Source organism: Pipistrellus hanaki (assembly GCF_964339955.1).
Source record: "Pipistrellus hanaki genome assembly, chromosome: 7".
Lineage (NCBI taxonomy): Eukaryota > Metazoa > Chordata > Mammalia > Chiroptera > Vespertilionidae > Pipistrellus > Pipistrellus hanaki.
This window is the reverse complement of record NC_140509.1, coordinates 37,885,147-37,911,464: the sequence shown is the minus strand read 5'-3', so window position 1 is coordinate 37,911,464 and position 26,318 is coordinate 37,885,147. Positions and strand designations below refer to the sequence as shown.

General features: G+C 41.4%; 1 protein-coding gene across 1 annotated transcript in view; it reads left to right on the top strand.

The window, feature by feature from the left end:
- The window catches only part of UBE3D (ubiquitin protein ligase E3D), a 133,901-nt gene extending 109,965 nt beyond the window's left edge, over positions 1-23,936 (top strand). Inside the window, exon 10 of the mRNA XM_084890635.1 lies at positions 23,412-23,936. Within this exon, the coding sequence (XP_084746761.1) occupies positions 23,412-23,432 (21 nt within the window). The 3' untranslated portion in view covers positions 23,433-23,936. The remainder of the gene's footprint in view (positions 1-23,411) is intronic.
- Positions 23,937-26,318: the final 2,382 nt, after the last annotated feature.

Below are 26,318 nucleotides of genomic sequence, written 5' to 3'. Positions count from 1 at the left end.
TTCCACTTCCTAAAGCCCTTTGTGCAGTTACAAGTAAAGTATTACACCACTTTCTTTAGAAAATGGACTGATTTTACATTGTAATGATTGCACCTGCTTTGTGACAAAGCCTTGACGTGTTTTCTAATTTAATAGCTCAAGGAAGAAGTTGTCCTTAGGGGAACTGTGACACAACTTTATAATCTACTCATTATATAGTTGTCCTCCAATGCTAAAATGGGAAGAAATAAAAAGATGAATGTGGGAGGAAAAAGCATAGAATAACTACGCTTGAAGGTCATTAATGACACTAAGAGGGAGTAAAAATGACAAAGTGAACACACACACAATGTATTCTGTGAAGAATGAAAACTTCTTTGTACACCTGGGGGCAGGGAGAAAGGTCTGCACCAAATCAGTAACTCTGAGTAGGAGCCAAAGAAGGGATTCTAGCCCTTCCCAGAACTTCCGAGCAAATTCCTTAAAAATGTAGGTCGATAAGAGCACACAGGCAAGAAGCCTCACTTCCTAGAGACATTTTCTCAGTTCCTAAGGAAGAAAGCCCGGGGTCTGTCATTGAACCCAAGTACCTGATGGTGAGGAGACCGCAGCAGCAGTTGGAGAAAGCTGCTGGTACTGGAAGCGCGTTGAAGCCTTTATGACCGATGACAGGACAAAGCGTTAGGGCAGCCCCTCTGATGACATTTCCTGAGGTTATAAAATTATCAGTGTGAATGGCATGGTCCCCCTTCCTGCTACTCTATACCCCCCTCTTCAACCCTCTCCATCCTCACTGGGAAAGTCATTCATTATTTAGAAAGCAGCAACACCAGGGAATTACGGGTAACTCTTGATTGTTTTTTGCAAGGCCTAGGGTCGCGTTTAAGTAGAAGTCTAGGGAAATAAGACGCCTTCCCACATGCGGCCATGTGCTGAGTGTCAAAGGCCGCTGTGGGGAATGCTGTGCCCTTCAGCCTCTATGCCTACACGGTGCCTTGCTCAAACTCCTGATAAGTTTGCTAATTTATGATGATGGATTTCATTTTCATAGCATTGTACATAAAACAACAAAAAAAACCTATGGCTGCTTCAAATGCTTCAGCTCTTGCTATTCAATTTGAAAGCTGTATTCTGGTAAATGGGGCTTTTGCTGTGTCCCCAAACGTAGCATTTCAATGCCTCATTCTGGTCCTTTTACTGTGTGGGGGAGAAGATAAGAGTACAGAATGAACGGATGATCAAGTCTGGCATTGAGGTGAAAAATGACAAGATGGTGTCACAAAACCCATTCACAGACACTCTGGGGTTTTTGTGGTTTGTTTTTTTTTTTGCCAAATGTTCTTGCTGTGACCTACTTCCGCAGATAAGAAAAATGATTTTGCCGTCTTTCTGTGACATGGCTATAGTGAACTGTTCCTAAGTGTCTCGATGTAGGTGGCCTTGCGAGGATAAGCATTAATTATTTTAAGATTGCTGATGCATCGCCTCCATGGTGTCTATATTTGTCTTCTAAGAAAGCATCATCGCTCTCTAATTATAGGTGATCTTGTGGGATTAGGTCTTTTGAGTGTTGCACACTAGAATGACACAAAATATGCATGGAGAGCAAACCCTTGGAAAAACGGTGAGCCATAGTCATTGTGAAGATGCAAATGATGCCTCAGTGTTCACAGAGCCAGTGTCACCAGCTGCCTAACTCCCACATTTTGAATCACTTGGTGATTGAGTTTGTCTTTGTTTGTGTTTTCAACATGAAAACTGTTGTAATCTAATTATAATTCTTGAAATTTTACAATATTACCCTAAAAAATAACTTTGTAAGAAGATCACCATGGAAGGAACCCTGAGGGCCTCACTCTGTGATATTTACCTCTTTGACAGAGCTAGGAAGAACACCAGGGGTCTCTATACTTTGGACAAAGCTTTAAGCAAAGTTTTCAAAGCAAAGTCACTTTCTGGCCAGGATGCTTTGCCAAGTAACATGGGAGTATTAGGGTACTGGAATTTTGAACATCAGTTTCTAAATTCTTATTAGCTCCATCCTATAAAACGTTATTTTTTTTTAATTTTTCAATTACAATTTATATTCAATATTATTGTGTTAGTTTCATATGTACAGCATAATGGGTAGAAAATCATGAACTTTACAGCGTGGTTCCCCCCAATGTTTCCATTACCCACCTGGCCCTATACCTAGTTATCACGATATTATTGACTATCTTCCCTATGCTGTGCTTTACATCCCGTAACTGTTATGTAACTGCCAGTTTGTACTTCTTAAGCCCTTCACCTTTTTCACCAGCCCTCTCAACTCACCCTCCCCTCTGACAACTGTTATTCTCTTCTTTGTATCTATGAATCTGTTTCTATTTTATTTGCTTATTTTGTTCTTTAGAATCTACATATAGGTGAAATCAAATGCTATTTGCCTTTCTCCATCTGACTTTTTGCACTTAACATAGTACTTTCTAGGTCTATCCATGTTGTCGCAAAAGATTTCATGGTTTTTTATGGCCAAGTAGATTTCCATTGTATATATGTACCACTGCTTTTTTATCCACTTATCTGTTAATGGGCAGTTGAGTTGCTTCCATATTTTGGCTATTATAAATAGCACTCTTTGAACGTAGAGGTGCATATATTCTTTCAAATTAGTGTTTGGGGTTTCTTCAGGTATATACATAAGGCAGTTCCATTTTTAATTTTTTGAGGAACTTCCACACTGTTCTGTATAGTGGCTGCACCAGTCTGTATTCCCACCAACAGTGCACCAGGGTTCCCTTTTCTCCGCATCCTCACCAGCACTTGTTGTTTGTTGTTTTATTGATGACATCCATTCTGATAGGAGTAAGATGATATCTTATTGTGGTTTTAATTTGCATCTCTCTGATGATCAGTGATATTGAGCAATTTTTCATATGGCTATTGGCTAACTGTATGTCCTCCCTGGAGAAGTGTCTATTTAGGTCTTCTGCCTACTTTTTAATTGGATTTTTTTTTTTTTTTTTTTTTTTGCTTTTCTAGTGTTAAGTTGTCTGAGTACTTTATAAATTTTGGATATTAACTCCTTATCAGCTGTATCATTGGGGAATATCTTCTCCCTTTCATTAGGTTGTCTTTCTGTTTTGTTTATGTTTTCTTTTGCTAAGCAAAAACTTTTTATAAAATACTAGAGGCCCAGTGCATGAATTCATGCACCTTAAAAGGAACTGTGGGCCATGAGGCTGCAGTGCAGTTGGCCCATCCTCCGCGCTCCCACCATGGCCCCTGGTCTCCTGTCTGCTGGCAGCCCTGCTCCAGCTGCAGTTGCTACCACACAATGACAGTGCCCGCCCCTCTCATACCTGCGGATGGTGTGGAGCAATTGGGGCCAGCACCAGCAGCAGGTGCAAGGGGGGCGGCACCATCAGTAGGTACAAGGCGGCTGCTGCCCAGTCACCCCTCAGCAGCAGGGGCAGGTGGAGAAGCCTTCAGGGGTGATCAGGGCTGGCAGTTGCTGCTTGCGCCCACTGACAACGCTGAGTGATGGGGCCAGCACCGACACTGACAGCAGGTGCGAGCAGCATCTCCAGTGCCAGCAGCTGGTGCAAATGGTGGGCAGGACCGCAGCACGCAGGAGCAAAGAATTTTCAGTAACCACCAGAGGCTCACCCTGATGACAGCAACTGGTGCCCCACCTTGGTCTGGCGCCCCCTGCTCACCTGCTCCACCATTCCACCTCCGCCATGTTCTGCGCTTTAACACCTGCTGCCGATGCCCTCCATGTTCCATGTGCGCCCCCTGGTGGTTAGCACACATCATTGTTTGGTTGTTCCGCCTTTTGGTCTATTTGCATATTGGCCTTTTATTATATAGGATTATTTTTGACACTCCAAAGTACCAAACCCGGATTCACATTACATAACCCATTAATTCAATCATTTTTTTCATTTCAACCAATACACATATATTTTGTGGTTATTTATTTTTTGTTAATTCTCACCCGAGGATATTTTTCCCATTGATTTTTAGAGAGAGTAGAAGGGAGGGATGGGGAAGAGAGAAACATCAATTGGTTGCCTCCCGCACTCACCCCAACCAAGGCTGGGGATCAAACCTGCAACCCAAGTACATCCCCTTGACCAAGAATTGAACCTACACCCTTTGGTCAGTGCTCTAACCACTTAGCTACACCAGCCAGGGCCCAACGTGTACTTATTGAAAATGTCCTTTGTGCAAAACCTCAAAGGGATAGAGATTTGGATAAGGCATTTCCGTTCCACACGCAAGTTTGGTTATTTGGAAACATGGGGATTGGTTGACAAGAACAGTTTTTATTGGGAACACAGCAGCGCCAGCTGTCAGCAAGAAGAGGCATGTGGTCCCCCTCTCAGTGTCTGTGTCATGTGCCTGGGCATGGGGATTAAAATGCACTGATGCTTTGTCTCTTTTCTTGAGTCCCACTCTTAAGAAGTAGCTCTCTGGAGTCAGCAGTTCAAGTGTTTGACAGGTGATGACTCTAAAGCTGGAGTATTGGCATGTGTCAGCGACGGTGACCAATGTGTTGTAAGGGCGCCTTTCTCATCTGCCGCCTACCACTCCCAACACTCAGTGTCATCTTAAACGGCAAGGTTGGGAGCGGGGGAAGGACCACATCCAATTCCATTCCCCTCCTGCGTGGCAGATGTGCCCACAGGAACAACTGCGCAGGCAGCGTGAGGCTGTCAGGTTTCCAAAAGAATTTAGCTAATGGGCTTCATTGCTCATCGTCCTCACATCCTGGAGAATCAGTGTGAAGGTTAAAACAGTGTGAAAGCTTTAGGCTTCTGAGAGTCAGTGAGTGAGTGATGAAGTTTTGGTGGGCAATTTTTCCAACTTGGAGTTCTAGTTTGCCTCTCCCCACCCCCCATAGTTGGAGCAGCACTTGTGCGTAAAGGGAAAGAAAGCAGACGCGGGTGCTCCTGTTAAAAATCAGTTCGTTTACACTTAAGGGGAACGCTTTTGACGGGGAGAAGGCTAGAATAGTGAACAAGCTCAGCGGCATCTCCTCCAGAGGCATTTCTGAATAATGTCTCTCTTGAATGGCTTAGGCACACAGGTAATGGGCAAAGCTGGCTCAGGGGTGCCTCCAGGCTTAGCAGAGAATGTTTTCTGCGTGCCACTGTAAGCGTTAGGGAAGTCTAAATATCACTGGCAGGAAGTCTAAATTATACAGCTCAGATCCCCCCCCCCCCAAGGAAAAAAAAATGTTTATGAAATTCAACATATTAGTAACCAGAGTCATGAGCTACTTGTTTTATGCAAACATCATAGTACCTGCACCACAAACTAGTCTACGGCATTACACTTTTTGAATCCATTTTTCTCTCCACTTAAGAACAGCTTTTTACTTCGTACCAGAAATGTCCTCTGAGATTCAGAGAAACCATGGGAGTCCGTTGCCAGCTTGTCAGTGTGATCTGTGGGACAAAGGGAAGCCTCTTGGAAGTCCTGGCCCAGGTCCACCCTGCTGCTTCCTGTGGCTGCTTCAGACTGTGAGTGCCTTGAGCACAGAGCCTGGGGCCCAGACAGCGTGTGGCTTTCCAGGGATGGGGACACAGCCCGAGGCTCGCTGGGAAACCAGGGTGGCTCACCTTTAGACTGCACGGGCTTTGGGCTTTATCACTCAGGACTGTCTGTGTGCTGGACTATTTAAACCTTTCCCCGACATCAAAATTGAATTCCCGCAGGAGTTTTAAGTAGAGTAATCCAGGTGTGAATCTTACAATTGGGAGAAGGGAAGACAGGAAGAGTGAGGTTGGAAAAAGAGTTATTGAAATGATGTCCCTTATGCCACTCATCTTTCCCCAATTTTTTTTTTTTTTTTTTACATTTTATAAGTCAAGTTTTGGTTTCATTTTTCCTCCCTCTCAGGTGGGGCAGGATGGCTAGAGTTACCTGGAATTGGCTATTTCCCTTCCCCAGGTCAGTTAGCTCTGCTAATACCTGGGAGGTTAGGCTTCGGTTAACGGGTTTCCCCTGAGGGCAGTCTTGTTAGGAAGACCAAAGTGCCTGGCATATTTCAAAAACAGTTTATTTACCCCTCCTCCCTCCAGAAGCACAGAGGATTTTTCTCCCGTATCTGCTGTGGAGCCTGGAGGTAAATGTGGAGTCCTTCCCACCAGATCCCCAGCAGTTTTTAACTCAGTCTGGCTCACACTGAGGCTCCAGCAATTCCCCAGTTACAGTTTGGGGTTTCCACCCCACACTAGTTCTCACGGGGATTCTGCTCATAAAGCTCAGCTCCTGTAAGCAGCGATTCCCGGTATTCTCCTGTCTCTCCAGCCCTGGTTTACCCTGTGTCTTCCTCTCCGATGGATCCAAGAAGAGATGGTTTTTCAGTCTGTTCAGCTTCTTACTTATTAGGATGGAGTGGCAACTTCTAAGCTCCAACATGGAGAAGCAAAGACCGGAAACTTCCCAAATATATTTTATTCTCATAATTAATTGAGCATGATTTGGGTATGAAATGAATTGATTAAGCAGTTGAACACATATAATTGAAATGTGAAACAGTTTTCACTTTTTCCCCAATCTTCTCTTTAAACTCTACTTGGGAAGAAGAGAGGAGCTGTTGAATTCTTTTTTTTTTCTTTCTTTCTTTCTTTTGGTAATAATTAACATTGATTAAATGTTCAGAACTTAATTGTCCATTTGGATGAGTTTTGACAATTGTATATATACTTAGTATATACAGACTGAGGATATACAGCCTCACCACTATTGACATTTTGGACTAGGTAATTCTTTGCTGTAGGAGTTGCCCTGTTCATCCCTGGCCTCTACCCATGGGATGCCAGTAGCATCCTCTAGTTGTGACAATCAAAAGTGACTCCAGACATTGCCAAGTGTCACCAGGGAAGCAGAATCACTCCTGGTTGAGAACCACTTTTATGTGCTCATCAATAAGAAGATGCAAACCATATCCATTCCTCCAGAAAATTCCCTTCAGGTCTTTTTGTTAATCCCCAAAACCACTGTCTCTAATTTCTATCATCATAGATTCATTTTGCCTATTTGTGAACTCTATATAAATTAAAACATACACTGTGTACTCTTTTTTCTTGTCTGTTCTCTTTCACTTAACATGATTTGTTTATGATTTTTTTTCATGTTATTACATTTAATTGCAGAGTACTGTTCCATTGTATGAATATACCACAATTTGTTAATACATTTGACTGTTATGTATACTTGGGTTATTTCTGATTTAGGGTATTTGGAATAAAGCTGCTCTAAATATTCTGGTAAAGTGTTTTTGTGGACATGTTTTCATTTCTCTCAGTAACTATCTAGGAATGGAATTGCTGGGCTGTAGGGTACATGTATGTTTAACCTTTTAAATTTTTTTTTAACTTTATTGTTGAAAGTATACAGATGTCCCTTTGCCTTCCCCCCTCCCATTGACCCTCTCCTTCCCACTCTCACCTCTCCCCAGTCCTTCACAGCACTATTGTCTGTGTCTCTTCTTGACCCTGCCTCAGTCTGTTGCATGCTTCCATGTCTCTGTACATGTTTTGTTTGTCAGTTTATTTTGTTCATGAGATTTCACATATAAGTGAGACCATGTGAAATTTTTCTTTCTCTGACTGGCTTATTTCACTTAGCATAGTATTCTCCAGGTCCCTCCATGTTGTCTCAAAGGGTAAGATATCCTTTTTAATGACTATATATTATTCCATTGTGTAAATATAACCACTTCTGCTAAGTGTTCTGCCATTTTACACTCCCACATACTCAGTTGTGTATGAGCACTGCAGTTGATCCATATCACCATCAAAACCATCATCATTTGGTGTTATCAACCTTTTTTATTTAAACTATTCTGGTGGGTACCTCATTATGATTTTTGTTTGCATTTCCCTGATGACAAAGGATATTGAGCATCTTTTAAGTGGTTTTGGTCATTTGTCTTCTTTTGTGATATGTCTAAGTCCTTTATGGTTGATATGTAGAAGTTCCCATTACATTTGTATCCTCAAGCCCCCCAAAACAGGTTCACTGTTTATAAGAACCTGCTGCCTAAACCTTAGGGACTGAGAAACCTTTTGGCAACTGAATAAATGTGGTTTAAATAATTAAAACTGCTAGGAAACATGCCCTTCTTTTTACTGTTTTCTTCTCTTTTTCCAAACAGCCTGTGAGGTTACAGTATATTTTCCTTTAGTGGGGTTAGATATACTCCTCCTAACCAGCCGGCCAAATATACAAAACTACTTTTATTTGGGCTAGCCTTCCAATGCCCACAGGCTATACATAACCATCGGCCCTGCCTCTTCCTTCCACAGCTTTGACAAACAAATTAAGAGCTGGGACCTGTCCCCCACGAGGCAGTGAGTCACCTTTATAATTCCATGCCCAGCGGAGTTTCTAGTGAGCCTTGTTCCAGAACCATGTTTCTTTCACTCACACAGAAATGTCTTTCCATAGTTTAAAAAAAAAAAATTAAATTGTCCATTTAGAAAGATTTCTTTTTCCATCTAAGTTCTGATAACAGAAACTAGCGATCTATAGTGTTTGCAAAAATAAGAATATAGATGGTATAGTTTAAAATATCGCCTGCTACTGGCTGGAAAAAATAAAAGAAAGTTAAAAAAATAAATAATTCTGGCCAGGTGTGATTCCATTGGAGCTTCGTCCTGTACACCAAAAGTTGCAAGTTCACTTCCTGGTCCAGGTGCCTACAGGAGTAAACCAATGTTTCTCTCTCACAAAATCAGTAAAAACATATCATCCGGTGAGAATTTAAAAGAAATAAGAACGATTGCTCCAAGCCCAGTGGTTACTAATAGTGTAGGGGCCTCTGGAGGTGTGTAACTTGCTGGTTCAAACCAGAACATCCTTGGTTACTGAGATAATCCACCCCTTAGAAAGTCAGGTCTGAATCCAGAATTAATGTTTAAACAATGGATTTTTAAAATATGAGACTACTTGGCTGAATTTGCAATGATTGGGCCCTTCATAAATACAACTAACTTGTATCATAACTTTAACCAGAAAGAAGAGTCTGACTGATTTTTCATCAAGACACTGTAAAATGGTGGGAATGAATGGATGGATATAAGTTCAACCTATAACCTCTCAATCATTAGTGAATTACCATGGGGACAGGGCTTTTCTAGCTATTGTAGCATTGGATACTTGAAAATGACCAAAGCTCAACTATATTGTATTGGGAAACTCCAGCCTCCTTTAAAAGCAACTAAAGGCCATAAAATGCTGGCTTTTGGTTCACTCTGAAGCCAGGATATGGCCATCTTTCCACAGAAGTGCAAGTTCTGGGAGCTGGCATCACTGATGAACAGAAGAACCTGCAAACTTCAATGCCAGTCAGAGCTGGCAAGCTAGAGAGATGAAAGAGGCAGCCTGGCTCAGGGGAAAGAACACATGTATTTTCCAGAGACAATGTGGCAGGTCACCCAGCCCTCATGCCTTAGTCTCTTCATCTGTAACATGGGGGCCTCCAGCTTTTCTCCGCACTCTTTTATTACCATCACACTAATGTTATCAACCTAGGATTCTTGAGAAAGGAAAGAATTTGTATCTGCTTATCTTATACTGGGTCTTGGTTGTCCAAAATTCTTTACGTGAGGGACTTCCCCAATGGGAACCTTTTTCATTCATTCCTCATTCATTTTCTGTTCATTTCTCATACCTTCGAAAGATGAAGACCTCAAATTAATTTGGGGACATTGCTAAAAACATCTTTTTCCTTTCAAAGAAATTTTTTTGCCCCTAAATAAATGGAAAATAGAGAACATTGCTCAAATATTTCTATAGGCCTTATCTTTAAGTATACAGAAAGGAAAGTTCTGAGCACAGCAGACTCCATAGAACACTTGTTTATGCTCAGAGCCTGTTAGCAATTAAGTGTGTTCAAGACACGTAAAACAATATATGAGTTTCAAAATGTTCTCCCCTCCCCATCAAAACATAGTGTACTTTTCTCATTGCTTTATAACTTGGAAAAGATTCAGTCCTTACTCTTGTCAGATCAAAGCTTATGTTTCTGTGTCTCCTCTCAGAACTTCTCTAATCCTGAAGTAATTATTTCACATGTTGCTGCTCACCAGTCATGAGTTTCAGACCCCATTTAGGCAGGTGGAGGAATGCTTTTGGCTAAGAAAGCTTCCTCGGACATGGTGTGGGGAAGAGAAAGCCTACTTGGGACCAGTCACAGACACCTGTGTACCTGATACAAACCTTGAGCAAGTTGAGGAAGCTGGAAGCCCCCATGTTACAGATGAAGAGACTAAGGCATGAGGGCTGGGTGACCTGCCACGTTGTCTCTGGAAAATACATGTGTTCTTTCCCCTGAGCCAGGCTGCCTCTTTCATCTCTCTAGCTTGCCAGCTCTGACTGGCATTGAAGTGTGCAGGTTCTTCTGTTCATCAGTGATGCCAACTCCCAGGACTTCTGTGGAAAGATGGCCATATCCTGGCTTCAGAGTGAACCAAAGGCCAGCATTTTATGGCCGTTAGCTGATTTTAAAGGAAGCTGGTGTTTCCCAACACAATATAGTTGAGCTCTGGTCATTTCCAAGTATCCAATGCTACAATAGCTAGAAAAGCCCTGTCCCCATGGTAATTCACTAATGATTGAGAGGTTGTAGGTTGAACCTATCCTGGTCTATTCATTCCCACCATTTTACAGTGTCTTAATGAAAAATCAGTCAGACTCTTCTTTCTAGTTAAAGTTGTGATACAAGTTAGTTGTATTTATGAAGGGCCCAATCATTTGCAAATTCAGCCAAATAGCTCATGTCTTAAAAACTCATGGTTTAGACAGCAATTCTGGATTCAGACCTGAATTTCTAAGGAGTGAATTATGTTAGTAACCAAGGATGTTCTGGTTTGAACCTGTTGGAGTACTACCTCTTACCCACCCTCAGAGGCCCCTACATTGTCCATTAGTAACCACTGGGCCTGGAGTTGTGTTTCAAATAGCAAGTGATATTTTGCACTAAGCCATCTGCATTCTTACATCTGCTGATACTACAGATTTGCAGTTTGTTCTCGGATGCAATATCTGCGATTTCAGTACCTGATACTGGTAGATGTTATTTTTACTTGGGTTAGTATACGCCAAATAAAACCTTATTTAATTCTAGAATATTTTATGCATACCAGCCATTTGTGTTTCCTTCTTTTAAAATAATTAAACATGGTTAATTCATGAATAGCTGATAGAGAAAAAGATGCATCTGTAGCAACATTTACATAAAACATTTAGGTATAGTTGTATTAATAAGTTCTTCCATTTACTTGGGGCCTCAGCTGTCCCAGGCCTGCTGATCCATTTGCGTCCTTTATCACTGATGCCCACAGCCTCCAGTGGTCAGATCTGGGGGGAGCTGAGGCTCTCTGTGGTCATTCAGCTCGTAGGCATTAGGGAGGGGACTCAGTCTCAGCTCCCCCCTTAGTCCGGAGTCTGTGTCTTCCCTCTCCCGTGGTCTGTGCACAGTGTGGTTTCCTCACACAAATCTGTTCTCACTTCTCTCTGTTCCGTAAACCTTACCTCCAGCTTTCCTGTCTTTCTGCACTTTGCTAGTATCCACCAGGTTTCTTCTGGCTTCCCATGGAGCTTAGATGTGAGTGTAAACCTACCACTCTGAACAATGAGAGCTTGATCGCTGTGTGCCCTTCCCTAGCCCACACCCTGAGCGGTTCCCGCCGGCTCCCGACTTCAGGAGCCGCCATCCGCGGTTCTGTGGAAGGAGCCCCTCTTGGCTTTCCCTGAGGCTCGTGGAACACGTCACGCAGCATTGTCCTTTTCACTGTGTCCCCCCCTGTCAGTACCAGCATTTGTTTTCATTTCATTTTGTAGTTTCAAATCCGTATAAGCCAGTCTCTATCCCATCTTTAAAATAGATTAGTTACAGTTTTAGGATCACTGTTTATTTCCCACAACTCCAAATAACTGGCTTAAGAAATAAGTGGTGTTTATTTAGACATGGATATATTGGCATGTTTTCCTTTGAAATTTTGCATGTTTTAAAAATATCATATTTTCAAAGTAATGCTGAAGTAGTAATGGTTAAGGAAAATAAGCATCTGGTTATAATTTGATCCCCTTCTCACCAGTGCTTAACTGTTATTTAATTATTCCAAATCATAATCTTTTTTACTGAAACTGACTAAACCAGACTAGTATGATTCATCCTGCTTTCTAAATTCACGGGCAGAAATTCCTTTCTGAGATTTCAGGCCACTTTCTCCTCCATCTTGTTGGTTCTCCTCATTTGCCGGAAGTTTTCTCTCCTAATCAAAGAATTACTCTCTCATTACAGGAAGGGTTTAATCTGTCATTATGTCTTCTCTCTCCTTCTTTCATCTAATCCAAAAGAAATAATCTACTTTCTTCTTTAAAAATAGAGAGCCTGCATCATTCCAACGGCTACTAAATCTGGCTTAAAATTGGAATGGCAGTATGGACTCTTTCTTAAGTTAGAGTTACTATAGCAATTATCTCTCTCTCCTTAATTAGATGGAAGGGAGCATTTATGATGGAATGAACCCGGGGCTCGGAAACAAAGACCTGGTTGCAAACCCAGCCTTGTCTTACTAGCTTGCAGCAAGGAGCAAAAGTTACTGGATTTTTCTGAACCTTGGTTCCTCATTTATATTTTGGGGACATAATTAATTTACTAGTAGATTTTTACTTCAAGAGGATTTTGTAAGGAATTAGTGAGATGAGCCCATGCCTAGTACTTAATTTTTTCATTGCATAAAAAAATTAGCACTCACTGAAGAGCTTATACAGACTATTAAAAAAAAAAAATTAAACCCCCTGTTGGTAGCCACAGAAAAAGGACATGAACTCACAACCAATTCACAAGAAAAACAGTTACAAAATGAACATTTGGGAGAATGTTTAAACTCATAGCAATTAAATAAATTTAAAAAGCATTGAAAAGTTATTTTTCTTTTATTAAATTAGCCCTAATTTTAAAAAGAAAGACTTAATGCTGGCACCATTGCCAGTGGGTACTGCTTATTGGGAAAAATATGCACCAAATTATAATAATATTAATATCTTTAAGTCTAATAGTTCCATTTCTAGAACTCTATGACTATCCTTAGGGTATATTCTAAAATATGGATAAAAATTTTAAACGTGACAATAATTATTTTATTATTACTTAAGATCTTAACAAACCTAAGAGCAACTTATGTTTATAATGGATTAAGCCATGAAGGACTATTTCCAGCTTTTAAACTAAAAATAAAGACTATTGAGAGGCATGTAAAAAATGTTTATGATATAAAAAATATGTAGAAAAGGTAATTAATATGAAAAAATGTATTTTAAAGCTAAATAAAAATAGACCCAAGTCATAATTTTTTTTTAGAATAGTATAGCATATGTTTCTTTTTTCTCTTTTTTCCTGTTCCCCCAAGTCTTCTATATGGTAATAGACTTTCAAAATTAAAATTATAGTTTTAGTCTAATGTATTCAGTCTGAAAAAATACTTATTGAGTGCCTATTATGTATGTGTCTGGAAATTTGTCCATGGCATTTCGGTTTTTTAAAAAGCCAGAATCTTTCCTCATTATTTACTTCATGACAATAAAAAAGCAAAAAAGGTATGCTTAGCAGGCTATGTAGAATAAGTACTTCATGTAAAACCCAAGAGTTAGGTGCTGTTGTGTGTAATCTGCATGTTTAATGCCATGCTGTTAGCCCTACCCCTGGTAAATAAAATGGGGCTTTCTCACTATAGCCGCCTGCTTCAGGGCTCATTCCAAAATTAACTTACTGGCTTACTCAGATCATCCCACTGAGGGAGGTGGGATCTCAGTGATATGTTGACCAGAATGTCAATGTGAGCAAGACTTAAGAGGAGTTCAGGAGGGGTGGGGAGAGATTAACCCGGGAGTTTATTTGCATATATGCCTCGCCCATGGACACAGTCAGTAGTGTGGTGAAGGCCAAGGAGGGGCGGTGCGGGAAGGAGGGGGTCAATGGGAATAATAAAAAAAAGGGGGACATCTGTAATACTTTCAACAATACAGGGACATTTTTAAAAAGAATGCAGCTCAAAGCTACATCTAGAGATAATTGGATTGAAGTAAGCTAGACAAGATCATTTGCCAAGTATTACGGCATGGTTTTTAGTTGAAATTTTTATTGACATAGTTGTATATTTGCTTGTGATTATGAGAAATAATACAAAGCATCCCTTGTCTACTTTGCCTAGTTTCTCCTAGTGGTAACATTTTTGCGGAACTAAAGTACTATATCATAGCCAGGGTATTGACATGGTACAGTGCCTCCCACCTTACTCACATTTCCTGGTTTTACTTACACTTATTTGTGTGTGTGTTTGTGTGTGTGTGTATGTGTGCACGAGAGTGTGAAGTTCTGAGATTGTATCGCCTGTGCATGTTTGTGTTTCTCCCACCGCAATCAAGACACTACCAGTTCCATCCGTATGAGGACCCCTCCAGGTGCCCTTTTATAATCACACCCTCTCCCCTCCCCACCGCCCCTCACCCTTGACAAGCCACTACCTTGTCCTCCACTTGGGAAGTTTAGTCATTTCACAAATGTCACATAAATGGGATTATGCCGTATGGGACCTTTTGGGACTGCTTTGTAAATTTAGCCTGGTTCCTTGGAGATGCTTCCAAGTTGCTGCACGTATCAACACTTTGCTGCTGGTTATTACAGAATAGTAGCCTATGGTATGGATGTACCACTGTTTAACTGCTCACCTGGGCTGATTCCAGTTTTTGGCTTTTAAAATAATGCTGCCATGAACATTTGTGTGCAGGTATTCCTGTGAACATAAAGATTTCACTTCTGGAATAAATGTCCAAGACTGGAATTGCCAAACTGTTTCCTAAAATATCTAAACCATTTTATACTCCCCCAACCAATGTTTAGAAGGTTTGGTTTCTTTGCCAACTTTTGGTGCCATCATGGAAGCCTTATTTTGAAGTCAAATTAATGACAGCCTTCTTTATCAGAATTAATCAAAGAATTGTGCTGGGAAAACACATGAAGTAAGAAAAGAAAACCACATCAGGACTTATCTCCTCCCTGTCTCCACCCTTCCCAGCCCCTTACTCAAACAAAATTCATTCACTCAATTTTTCACAGACTAACTCTGCACTATAGGTCAGTGTGCTCTTTGGCCCCTTCAGTCTCTAGATAACTAACAAAGAGGACTCAGCTCTCCCTTGGTAGAGGCTGGGCTCAGCCTCCTTGGTCAATATCAGGAAACAGGGCTGGAGATCATTTCTTTCTTTCTGAGCCACTGTCTTCTGTTTGCCCTGGTCTAGAAATCAAATCGCTGATTAGGAGTTAGAAGGCCTACGGTTGCAGTTGAGCCTCTCTTCTTACCAGCTGTGTTACTGTAAATAAGTCAGTTACCTTCTTTAAGTTTGCTCAGCTCTATCAAATGGTTGGCTCTCAAACTCTAGCATGAAATAGAGTCACCTAAGGCAGTGGTAGGCAAACCATGGCTCGCAAGCCACATGAGGCTCTTTGGCTCCTTGAGTGTGGCTCTTCCACAAAATACCACGGCCTGGGTGAGTCTGTTTTGAAGAAGTGGCGTTAGAAAAAGTTTAAGTTTAAAAATTTGGCTCAAAAGAAATTTCAATCGTTATACTGTTGATATTTGGCTCTGTTGACTAATGAGTTGCCAACCACTGACCTAAGGGATCTTTTAAGACACTAGTTGCTGGGCTCCACCCCTAGAGTTTCTGATTGAGCAGGGCTAGAGCAGGCACAAGGATTTGACTAACAAATTCCCAGGTGATGCAGTGATATGGCAGGAAATGTCCATGAAGACTACTAGGCTAGATTACACTAACATGAAATTTGGACCCAAGGATCAACACCCCCCAAAACCTTAAATTTGCTTTCCATTAAAAAGTCATAGAAGAATATTCATTGTCACGGGAACATTATCCCAACATATTATTAGGTTAACAAGAAGATATACATTACAGAACAGCATCTATAGAAATGTTCAGTTATACATAGAAAGTAAAAGTCTAGAAAGATACACCCAAAATATTAAGAGTTGTTATTTCTCAGTAATGGAGTTTCTATGTTTTTCTTTTTCTTTCTTATGTGCTTTTCTGTGTTTTCTAATTTTGTCTATAATTCATATATTCATAAATCATATATTCATAAATTCATATATTCATAACCAACAAAATACAGTGAACAATACAAATCTTCATTTCTGTAAGCCAATAAGTCTTGATTTCACAGTAAGTGTTTCTCTAAGTTGTAATCATTGCAGTAAAGAACTTGTTGAATATCAACCAGCAGAAGTTAGTCTATTCAGTTAGGAGATAAAATTGTCTGGGACAGTTTGCAGGCACAGCTGGGACCCTCCTTCACCCTTTTGCCTAAAAAGTGTGGTTGATCACCTTTGCTGTTCTTCCTGGCTAACAGAGCTCTTCACTCACACACTGAATAGTCCTGGCTCTGGACCACTCGTTACAGCCTCTCCTTGCTGCCTGTGTAATGTTTTCATGGCACTTCCCTCACTGCCAACTGGGATTCACAGCCACAACCTCACCAGCTAGTCCCTCCTCCGTCCGTGACAAGGAAGCAGAAAGAAAGTCCTTATCTGAATGAAGCAAGAGTCTTCCTTGGTTATGACTCTGTTAGAAGAATTACCATTTGCAACTAAAATAGGAATTTAAAAATATCAGTGAGATAAATCTGTTTAGATGACAAAAGTCATGCATCTGCTATGGAAAGCTGTGGGTTCGTGTCCCCTCCTGGACTCTCAGATTGCACTGAGATCCCAAACATGTCTTCTTCAGCATCCATGGTTCCCAACCTTAAGATAGATAAGCGAAGCTTCCTTGGAATATTGTTTATCAGTTGATACTGTAGGAAAACACCTCTTCATTTCTGAACTCTGGTGAGTATTTCTGAGTGAACCTCCTTGCTCAGAGACCTGTCGCCAGCAAGGCCGGGCAATGCTGATTTTCAGAACACCCTTCTGGTCCTGAGCTGTGGTGTTGCCGTTCTCTCTGCCAAGCTCCCTCATGAAGACCTTCCATGGGAATGAGGAATTAAAAGGACACTTTGATTTATGAGTGACAGTGTATTTATTGTGGTAGCACTGTATGATAGTATGCATTTTAACACTCATTCATAAATAGAATTATTTCCTTTAACAAGTATGTGTTGTGCTTGAGGCAGTGTATTTTTATGTAACACCTAAGGATGGATGTCATATAAACATTCATCCCGCGGGCTTGCCGTCATTAGCAAAGTTACTGGGTTTGCTCCATGTACTTGGGAGTTTCAGTGATTGCACCAGGCCTGCCCATTCACCACTACAACAGCACCATCCAGGGCCCACATTCCTTTCCATGATCCATTTATGCTGAAAGAATTGATGAGAAGCTTATGTCTAGTGGTTCTCAACCTTTCTAATGCTGTGGCCCTTCAATACAGCTCCTCATGTTGTGGTGACCCCCAACCATAAAATTATTTTTGTTGCTACTTCGTAACTGTAATTTTGCTACTGTTAATGAATCGTAATGTAAATATCTGTTTTCTGAAGGTGTTAGGTGACCCTGCTAGCAGTTCTTAACTTGTGGGTCAAGAACCATAAATTACAGTTATGAAGTAGCAACAAAAATAATTTTATGGTTGGCGGTCACCACAACATGAGGAACTGTATTAAAGGGTCGCGGCATTAGAAAAGTTGAGAACCATTGGTCTAGAACTTAAATGCTTTGTTGAAGAATAGGATCAAGACCCAGTCACAGTGGCATTTTTTCACATTTTCAGCCCCGTTAAGAGTTAAAGAGGCTCCATCCTCTTGTCTTTCTCCCCCCCCCCCCCCCCCCCCACACACACACACACACATCTCTCTACTGGCTCTTGTCCCACTGCTGGCTTTTGACCTGGATGTCCACTAGCAAACATAATTGTGCTTAATTTAGCTGGTTCCCAGGAAGATGAAAATCAACAGGCGTTTTATTTACACGTGAATCATCACGGTGCATCCATGGCTTAAGTACAAGGTAAAGGTTACTTCTTCCTCTCCTGCTTCCTGAAGGCTCTTACAGGTCTCAGGCGGGAACTCTGGAGTCTGGGACCTGAGAGGGGGAGGGGGCTGCACTGATGGTCTCTTTGTGCCTCATTTCTGTCTGCGGTTAAGTATGCACATGACTGTCAGTTTAGAGGGAGGGGAGTTTCTCCCTCGCTGTATTGCTTCTCACATATTTGGTTCCTCCCTTCCTGTTTGCAGCTAATTCATTTAGCACAGCAGCCTCACTTGCTGGGAAAAAGTACATGCCACCCTGTTTTATTGTCTCTCCTTGCCAGAACAGTATTATTAGTAGTAGTAGTAATAGAGCCATAATTATTTTTTATTTTTCAGGATACTGGCTCTGAAATCTCACTTCCTTTCATAACTCAAGGTCAGTCTTTTTCCTGCCAGCAGGCAAAAGGCATCTTAAACTTGTGGCATCTAATTAGAATCATCTCTTTACTGGACTGCCTCCCCACTTGTATGTTAGCACCTTGAAGGAAAGCCTTCTTTCTCAGTGTGCTCTGTGATGGGACAGCCACCGGCATGTAGAAGGTATTGATGTTGGGTGAACTGAGTGAGTGAAGCCAGCCTGCCTGCCCGAGAAAGCAATATCTTACATTGTTTATCCAACTCAGAAAGTTCGGTGCAGGTGTCGTCAGCATGGGCCTGAGTAGTGAGAGCTGAGTTAGTGAGTCAAAATAGCTTAATCCCAATGTTACTTAAGATGCCAAATTTATAAGTGCTTGACAAAATTATTTTATTTTTATATTTTCATCTACGGGATTTATTTTCATGTGAATAATCACAGTGCATCCATGGCTTAGGTACAAGGTAAAGGTTGAAACTAATTTGTATTTTCATATTAACTGTATTTTGTAAGTGAAGTTTGATCCTAGAAACTTTAGTTTATAATATAAAGTGCACACTCTCTTTTCCTATGGCAGAAATAACTGAACATGAGCTGTGCTTAGGCAACAATACATATTTAAAGCATCGTTTTAAATACCTAATTTTTTAAGTCTATAGTACCCGTTAAGAGAAACAGTTGTCTGTGGTTATGCTATGTATTCTAAAGAGTCTTTTCTAGGGTCTGTAATTATTACGAAGCTCACATTTTCCGGTATTTCACAATTATATCTGTCTTATTTAGCACACCCTAAAATGGTTATGTAGCTTTTTATAAAAGGCTAATTTTATCTCCTGCAGCCTGCCTTGACAGCGTACCTTTCTATTGGTTGAAATTCTAAATCTGTGCTGAGGAGTAGAATTTCATCATATACATTTGTTAACGAAGATAAGAGAGCATCAAAAAGTGTTTAACATACATGTATTGAAGCATTCTAAACTTAACATTTGGTCAGCTGTTCCATCAGCCTGGCCCTGTCTGTTGTGGTTTAAGAAGATGGTTTGTAGATGGTGACTCAAAGCAGAGACCTTTATTTAGATGTCTTCACTCTCTCATCCTTTCCATTCCCAAGGGTCCAAATTCAGGGAACACGGCGGGGTCAGACCTCACAGCCAACATGAAAGAGTCCTGTCCTCCCTCGTTTTTAACAATGACTTATACTTTGTAACTGTATATTTTAGGAATGTAACAATGGGGCCTGAAGCTGTAACTGTACTGATATCCTCTGAAAAGCTTTAAAACTTTGCTTTAGGGAATAAAAAATAAAAAATAAAAAAGTGAAAAATAGAGATTTTTCTCAGTGTGATGGAACAAGTAAAATTATCCTCTCTTAAAATAAATGGCAGTCAGGGAAAGCAACTTTTCCTGTCATGGTTAAAAGCTAGGAACACAAAATCATCATTTGAAATGATAACCCACGATGTTTTAAATAAAAAGACACTAAAATGCGTTGTACATTATCTGTTCTCAGGGATGATTGCAAATTCTTGTTATTGTGTCCTGCAAAAAATGCAGAGTGTAATTGGCATCCCATAAGTTGTGACAATCAAAAATATGTTCAGACCTTGACACGTGTCACCTGGCAGACAAAATCACCTAACATTGAGAAGCACTGGTCTGTGTGATTTCAGAGCTAAAGTCCTTAACTACTTTTATGATGATACTACCCTGTTTCCCCGAAAATAAGACAGTGTCTTATATTAATTTTTGCTCCCAAAGATGTGCTAGGTCTTATTTTCAGGGGATGTCTTATTTTTCCATGAAGAAGAATATGGTACACATTTATTGTTAAATGAAAATAAAAGAAATTTATTATCTGTATATGGTATGGTAGTACGGTAGTTGTCAACACAAACCAGACAAACTGTGAATCCTACAGTATCAAGAATTTACTCATTTATTCAATGACAATCATGTCATCATCTTCTGGAACATCATCATAACAATCCAATTCCTGAATTTCCTGGTGAATTTCTTGTGACTCCATTTCTTTCAGAATCAGTGGACCAAATCTCTCATGTTTAGGCCTAGGGGGGCCTTATTTTCGGGGGGATGCCTTATATTTCACTCTGAAGGAAACCTGTAAGTAGTTCTTATTTTCGGGGAAACACAGTAGTGCCCCACTGCACAGATTCATGCACATTGAAAGGAAATTAATTAGAAGAAATATTTAATACTGCTATTTGCCCTTTCTCTATAAAAGAAGTGTCAACCAAATTCACGATCGACAATGACAGATTGAAACACGTGTGCGATTGGTGCCAACGAGAGCTTTATAAGTGTCACTCATGCATGGGTCAACATTATTTTTAAATTGCCAGTGCAGCCAATACCCGTTTGGCTCAGTGGATAGAGCTTCAGCCTGCAGACTGAAAGGTCCCGGGTTCGATTCCAGTCAAGGGCATGTACCTTGGTTGCGGGCACTTCTCCAGTGGGGGGTGTGCAGGAGGCAGCTGATTGATGTTTCTCTCTCATCGATGTTTCTAACTCTCTATCCCTCTTCCTTCCTCTCTGTAAAAAAAATAAATAAATAAAATATGTTAAAAAAATAAATAAATTGCCAGTTCACGTCATATGTACCAGCCGGTAGGTCGGTTGATTAGATGGACAGAGAGATGGTCGGTCACTTAGCCTTTTATATATATATATAATTTGTCAGTGTCATTGTTATTCTGAGTAGTTCCTGGTTAGAATACTTCAGCAATTTTCAGAATTAAAAATGAAATAACTAGCTGAAACCGGTTTGGCTCAGTGGATAGAACATTGGCCTGCAGACTGAGAGGTCCCAGGTTCGATTCTGGTCGGGGGCATGTGCCTGGGTTGTGGGCACATCCCCAGTGGGGGGTGTGCAGGAGGCGGCTGGTTGATGTTTCTCTCTCATGGATGTTTCTAGCTCTCTATCCCTCTCCCTTCCTCTCTGTAAAAAAATCAATAAAATATATATTTTTTTAAAAATGAAATAACTAGCTTCATTCCTCATCTTTCTGGCATTGTCTTCTTTTGGAAGGTCTTTGTAAACTTCTTGTAGGCACATTATAGACAGCAAGCCAGAAGTCAGATGGTTGAACTGGGCTGAGGTAGGGAGGTGGAATTGAGAAAAGAAAGAAAGACAGGAAAGTGTGATGAGGAGGACTATAGGTCATTGAGAGACTGCAGCAACTTTATTAACTGCGTAATGCTTTTTATATACAAAACGCTGAATAGGAGGTCTATCAAGAGGAATCTATTCTTTGTTCTTCTTAATCTCTAAGGAAGAGACAGAGCAGAAGGACAAATTCTCAGTACAGCAAATCAGGCAGATTCTCAGTACAGCAAATCTCAGTAGTTATAGACTTCTTGGTAAGCCATGAAAGGTTGCTCTCATTCTACTGATAACCACCATCCAAACAAGTCTGGGAAAACTCTGTGGGTAGGAGACCAGCTTTGCTAGTCCCTCTGGGTGCAAGGACCATGTCAGCTTACACCCGGTCTCCAACAAACAGCCCCTAAATTCCCTTCTCCTATAATTCTGTGATCATTCTCTGAGGTTCCTAGGAGGTCTCTCTTGAACAGCCCCTTCTCATCTAAGATGTTTATGGACTCCTAATACCAGTTATCATCTGAGAGGCCAGAGAGAAACACATGCATTTTCATAACTATTACCTCATTTAATTTTCACAGTAAGCCATTGAGGTTTGTAACAGCTGTTCGTGTTCACATTTTGTTTAGGAATCTTAACCTTTCTTCTTCGCCAGCTCCTTTGAGAACAACTTTGGTGTTCTCATTGCAGAACTTGATATAGAGACTCAGCAGGAAGTTGATATGGAAACTCAGCAGGTTCCTTCCTTACCAGCCCTGCCTGAAGAGGAACATCCTTCTGAATTGCTTAACATAAAGCAGATGCTTTCTGCCCTGCATGGTTCTTTTCCCTTCCACCTTAACAAGGGTCATTAAATGCATGCCTCCTTTGACTGTGTTCGGGGACTTACTAGTAAGAACCACTAAGAGTGGAATGCTGTTACTTCTGTTGCTTATTCTTTCCCCTCAGAAAGGCCTAGGTTGACCTTCTTAACCCTTCCATACTTCCTGGTCTTTATCTCTGAACTACATCCCAACTCTGCCTGATATTGGCACAGTCCTGAACCAAAACTTTCTAAAACATTTCTGATTGACTTTATGATGGTTTCTCTGTTATTTAAAACTAGTAGCCCTACACACATACCTGTGCACCAGTAGCTCTCTGCAGCCCTCCTGTAGCTCCCCCTGTCCCCCTCATGGCTTGCTGCCCTGCCCCCTCCTGTAGCTCTCCGTCTCCTGCAGCTCTCCACCGCCTGCTTGTAGTTCGCTGCCCCACCCTCCTGCAGATCCATGATCTGGTCATTAGGTGGTCCGGTCATGAAGCCTCACGGTGTAACAGATAATTAGCATATTCCTCTCTTATTATATAGGATGATTGTGAAATTAGATGCACTTGATCTGGGCCTTATTAAATAGTCTGAACATGTTTTGTGCCTAGGCCTGTATGAATTAAAACATTTAAAAGTATTGGGTTTTAGGATTGATTGCTGCTGACAGGCACCATAAATATGATTGAGTGTGGTTAAAAGCATTGGCATGACCTGAGGAGAAGCTGGCATAATCGCCGAGGGTGACAAGGAGTTGGATTTGCCCAAGGATCTTCAGGATGCAGAATTCTGCTTATGGGAGGTCTGAGCAGCTATTTGAACCAATGGGAAAGAGAATTGGGTTACTTCACAGCAACACAACTTTAGTGTCAATTAAAACTTTTATTTTTTTTTTAAAGTGTGTGTGAATCATTTAAATTACTCTATGATTCATTTTAGAAGGACTAATTGGCTCCTTCTATAAAATGGTAATCTCTGGCCAAAGAATCTTTTTAGATCACATGCATCCTTATTGACCATACTCACCTGTTCTGATTTGATGTGCATGAGCCGTGTCATCATGTTAGATAAGTAAAGCACTGGGGGGCTTTCTTCCTTTTCCAGGTGGCCTTTCTGAAGATGTAACCGTGGGAACCAAAGCTTCCTCTGCACAGCATGGAGCACATGGAGGCCGGCAGTCCGCCTGGTGAGCAGTGATTACAGACCAGAGCCAGAGCTCTGCAGTGGAGTCTGAGTGTTGTCTGCAAATATTCTCTAAACTGCAAAGCTGTGAAAGACCAAGCTGGTGAAGGAAGTCACCGTACCAGGTTGAGATAAGTGTACAAGTTCAGTCTCTATTGCCACAGAGAAGACTATTCAAGTGAGTGCTGTGTCAGACCTCCGGGAAGCCTGCGAGCGAGCGGAGACCCATCTGTCCAGAGTGGAATGCAGAGGGACTCTGCTGCCGGAATTGTGTTAACTGCCATAAATCTTTGGAAATAAACTTTCAAAGAACTTCTCAGGTTCATTTAAAACAATTTTTTAAAAAGAAAATATCGAATTCTGCAAACCTTATTTAGAGGAGAGGCTTAATAAATAAATGTTTGTTGAATAAATGATTATCAGATTAAAGGTTTTCCCACTTATGCAAACCTGCCTGTATTCCCTTTGTTCTTTATTTCCTTTACCAATACTATTGCAAATCAGTATATAGACCTCACTGGCATCCTGGTACAGAGTTGTCAAAATCCTTGTGTGCCCAAGCAGGTGGTGAAGAGGTCATTGCATGAGAAGGATGGAGCGAGCACAGCCAGCTCCTGAGTTTACAGCCAAGGTTGGAGACTTGCCTATTCTCACCAGAAGCCTGGACCAGAGCCAGGCAGCTCCTCCTCTCCTACTCCCCCTTCAGGGGGATGGTCTCTGGGTCTGCAGCTGTACTTGCTGCTTATGGAGCCTCTTAGCCTTAATTAGCCCACAGACCACCAGTACCTTTTATTTTAAAACCCTGATTTCCTAACAACACATGGGTCCCTGGCACTGTGGCTTGGTGAAACTTTCATGACTTCTTCTTCCTAGTAATTTAACCAAAACACGTGTCCTGCCAGAAAGCAGTGGTCTAGCACTCAAATCCATAACTGGTGGACTGACAGGAATAAAACTCATCAGTTTAATCCCGTGGAGTCATTTTATTAAGCACAGTTTGAAACACTGAAGTTCTTAGTAATATGTCCAAGACGCCCAGCCATGAAGGAGAATTTGTTTGGCTTCCCTTATGCTACTAAACTCCCGAACCCCATGCTGACTTTTTATGCTTTAGATTGCTCTCTGTGCTCTGTTGGTAGAGAGCAAGGTTTCTCAACCTGAGCTCTAGTTACATTTTGGACCAGATAATTCTTTTATTTATTTATTTATTTATTTATTTATTTATTTATTTATTTATTTAGGATTTATTTTAGTGTTGCTTTCTTTTAAAAAAATTTTATCTTTATTATTGAAAGTATTACAGATGTCCTATTTTTCCCCCCATTGACCCACTCCCTCCCAGTCCCCCATCCCTCCTTTCCACCTACCAGGCCTTCACTGCACTATTGTCTGTGTTCATGTCTTACATAATAAAAGGCTAATATGCAGATAGACCAAACAGTGGAAAGACTGGTCACTATGATGTGCACTGACAACCAGGGGGCAGACGCTCAATGCAGGAACTGCCCCCTGGTGTTCCGTGCACTCTCACAGAGGGAGCACTGCCAGGCCAGAAGCTGGGCTTACAGCTGGGGAGCACAGCCTGAGTGACAGGAGCCTCTTCTGCCTCCGCGGCAGCACTAAGGAGCTGTGAGCTGAGCAAGGAGCAGCAAGCAGGCAGGCAGTAAGGAGCAAGGGGTCCCAGACTGTAAGAAAGCACAGGCAGGGCTGAGGGTACCCCCACCCCCACCCCCAGGGCACCAAGCCTCTAGTATGCATATAAATTCATTGGTTAATGGGCCAGGTAATTGTTGTGGGAGACTGTCCTGTGTTGTTGGGAAGAAAAACCTTTTACCCTATACCCTCCTAGGTTCAATGGCTGGAGCTTACAACTCAAACTCATAGAAAGACAAATTAACAGAAAAAGAAAGTTTAATTACATACATCTGCACAGGAGTTTCAAAAGAAATGAGGCTCTAGGAAGTGGCTAGAGGATTCAGGTTTATATACCATCATAGGCTAAACAAAGAAAAAGGAGGTTTGAGCTCCTACACAGGGAGAAGCAAGTCATAGGAAGGCGAGAGGAGGAAATGTGTGGTTTCTAAGGGTTGTCTTATGGTGCAGGTGAGAGTTTCTCAGGTGATGAGAGTTTTCTCCAGAAGTAGCGCTCTTCCTGGTGCAGAGTGGTCTTGACAAATGGAAATTTCCTGTATAAATGTAAGTATACTTTACAAAGGGGGAAATTCACACTTTGTTTTTTGGCTGTTATAGGAGGTAAAAAGCTTTCCCTGCATCTGCTGGTTCTCAGTTCTTTAGCTCACAATAATCTTATGCCAATTAATGCTTATGGCATATTTTGGGGTGACATCCGAGTCCCCTTCAGTGACTGGAGGATGTTTAGCAGCAGCTCACCAGATGCCAGCAGCCCCCTCCCCAAGCTGTGACAACAAAAAGTGTCTGCAGACATTGCCCTGTGCGGCGAAATCTACCCAGTTGAGAACCACTGCTGTAGCAGATGTGTCTGAGAAACAAGACTTGTTGACTGATGGGGTTCAGGGAAGGCTATGAGCTAGTGGAATTTCACTTTTTTAACATGACCTTTTCTCCTTTCTCTCCTTCTGATCCAAACTGGCCTCACCCCAACACCTTCCCCGTCTCACCTGCCTCCTCCCTTGCAGGACCACCTCCTAAATCATTAAGCCTTCTTAGAAAGGAAGCCTCTGGTCTGTTTTCCTCAGAGACAGAGTTTCAGTCAAACTAACATGTAGGCCTCAGTTGTGTTTCAGCTCCAGACCCAGAAAAGCAGTGAAATCATGGTGATGCCCTGGCTGACAACAGGACCAAATGCAA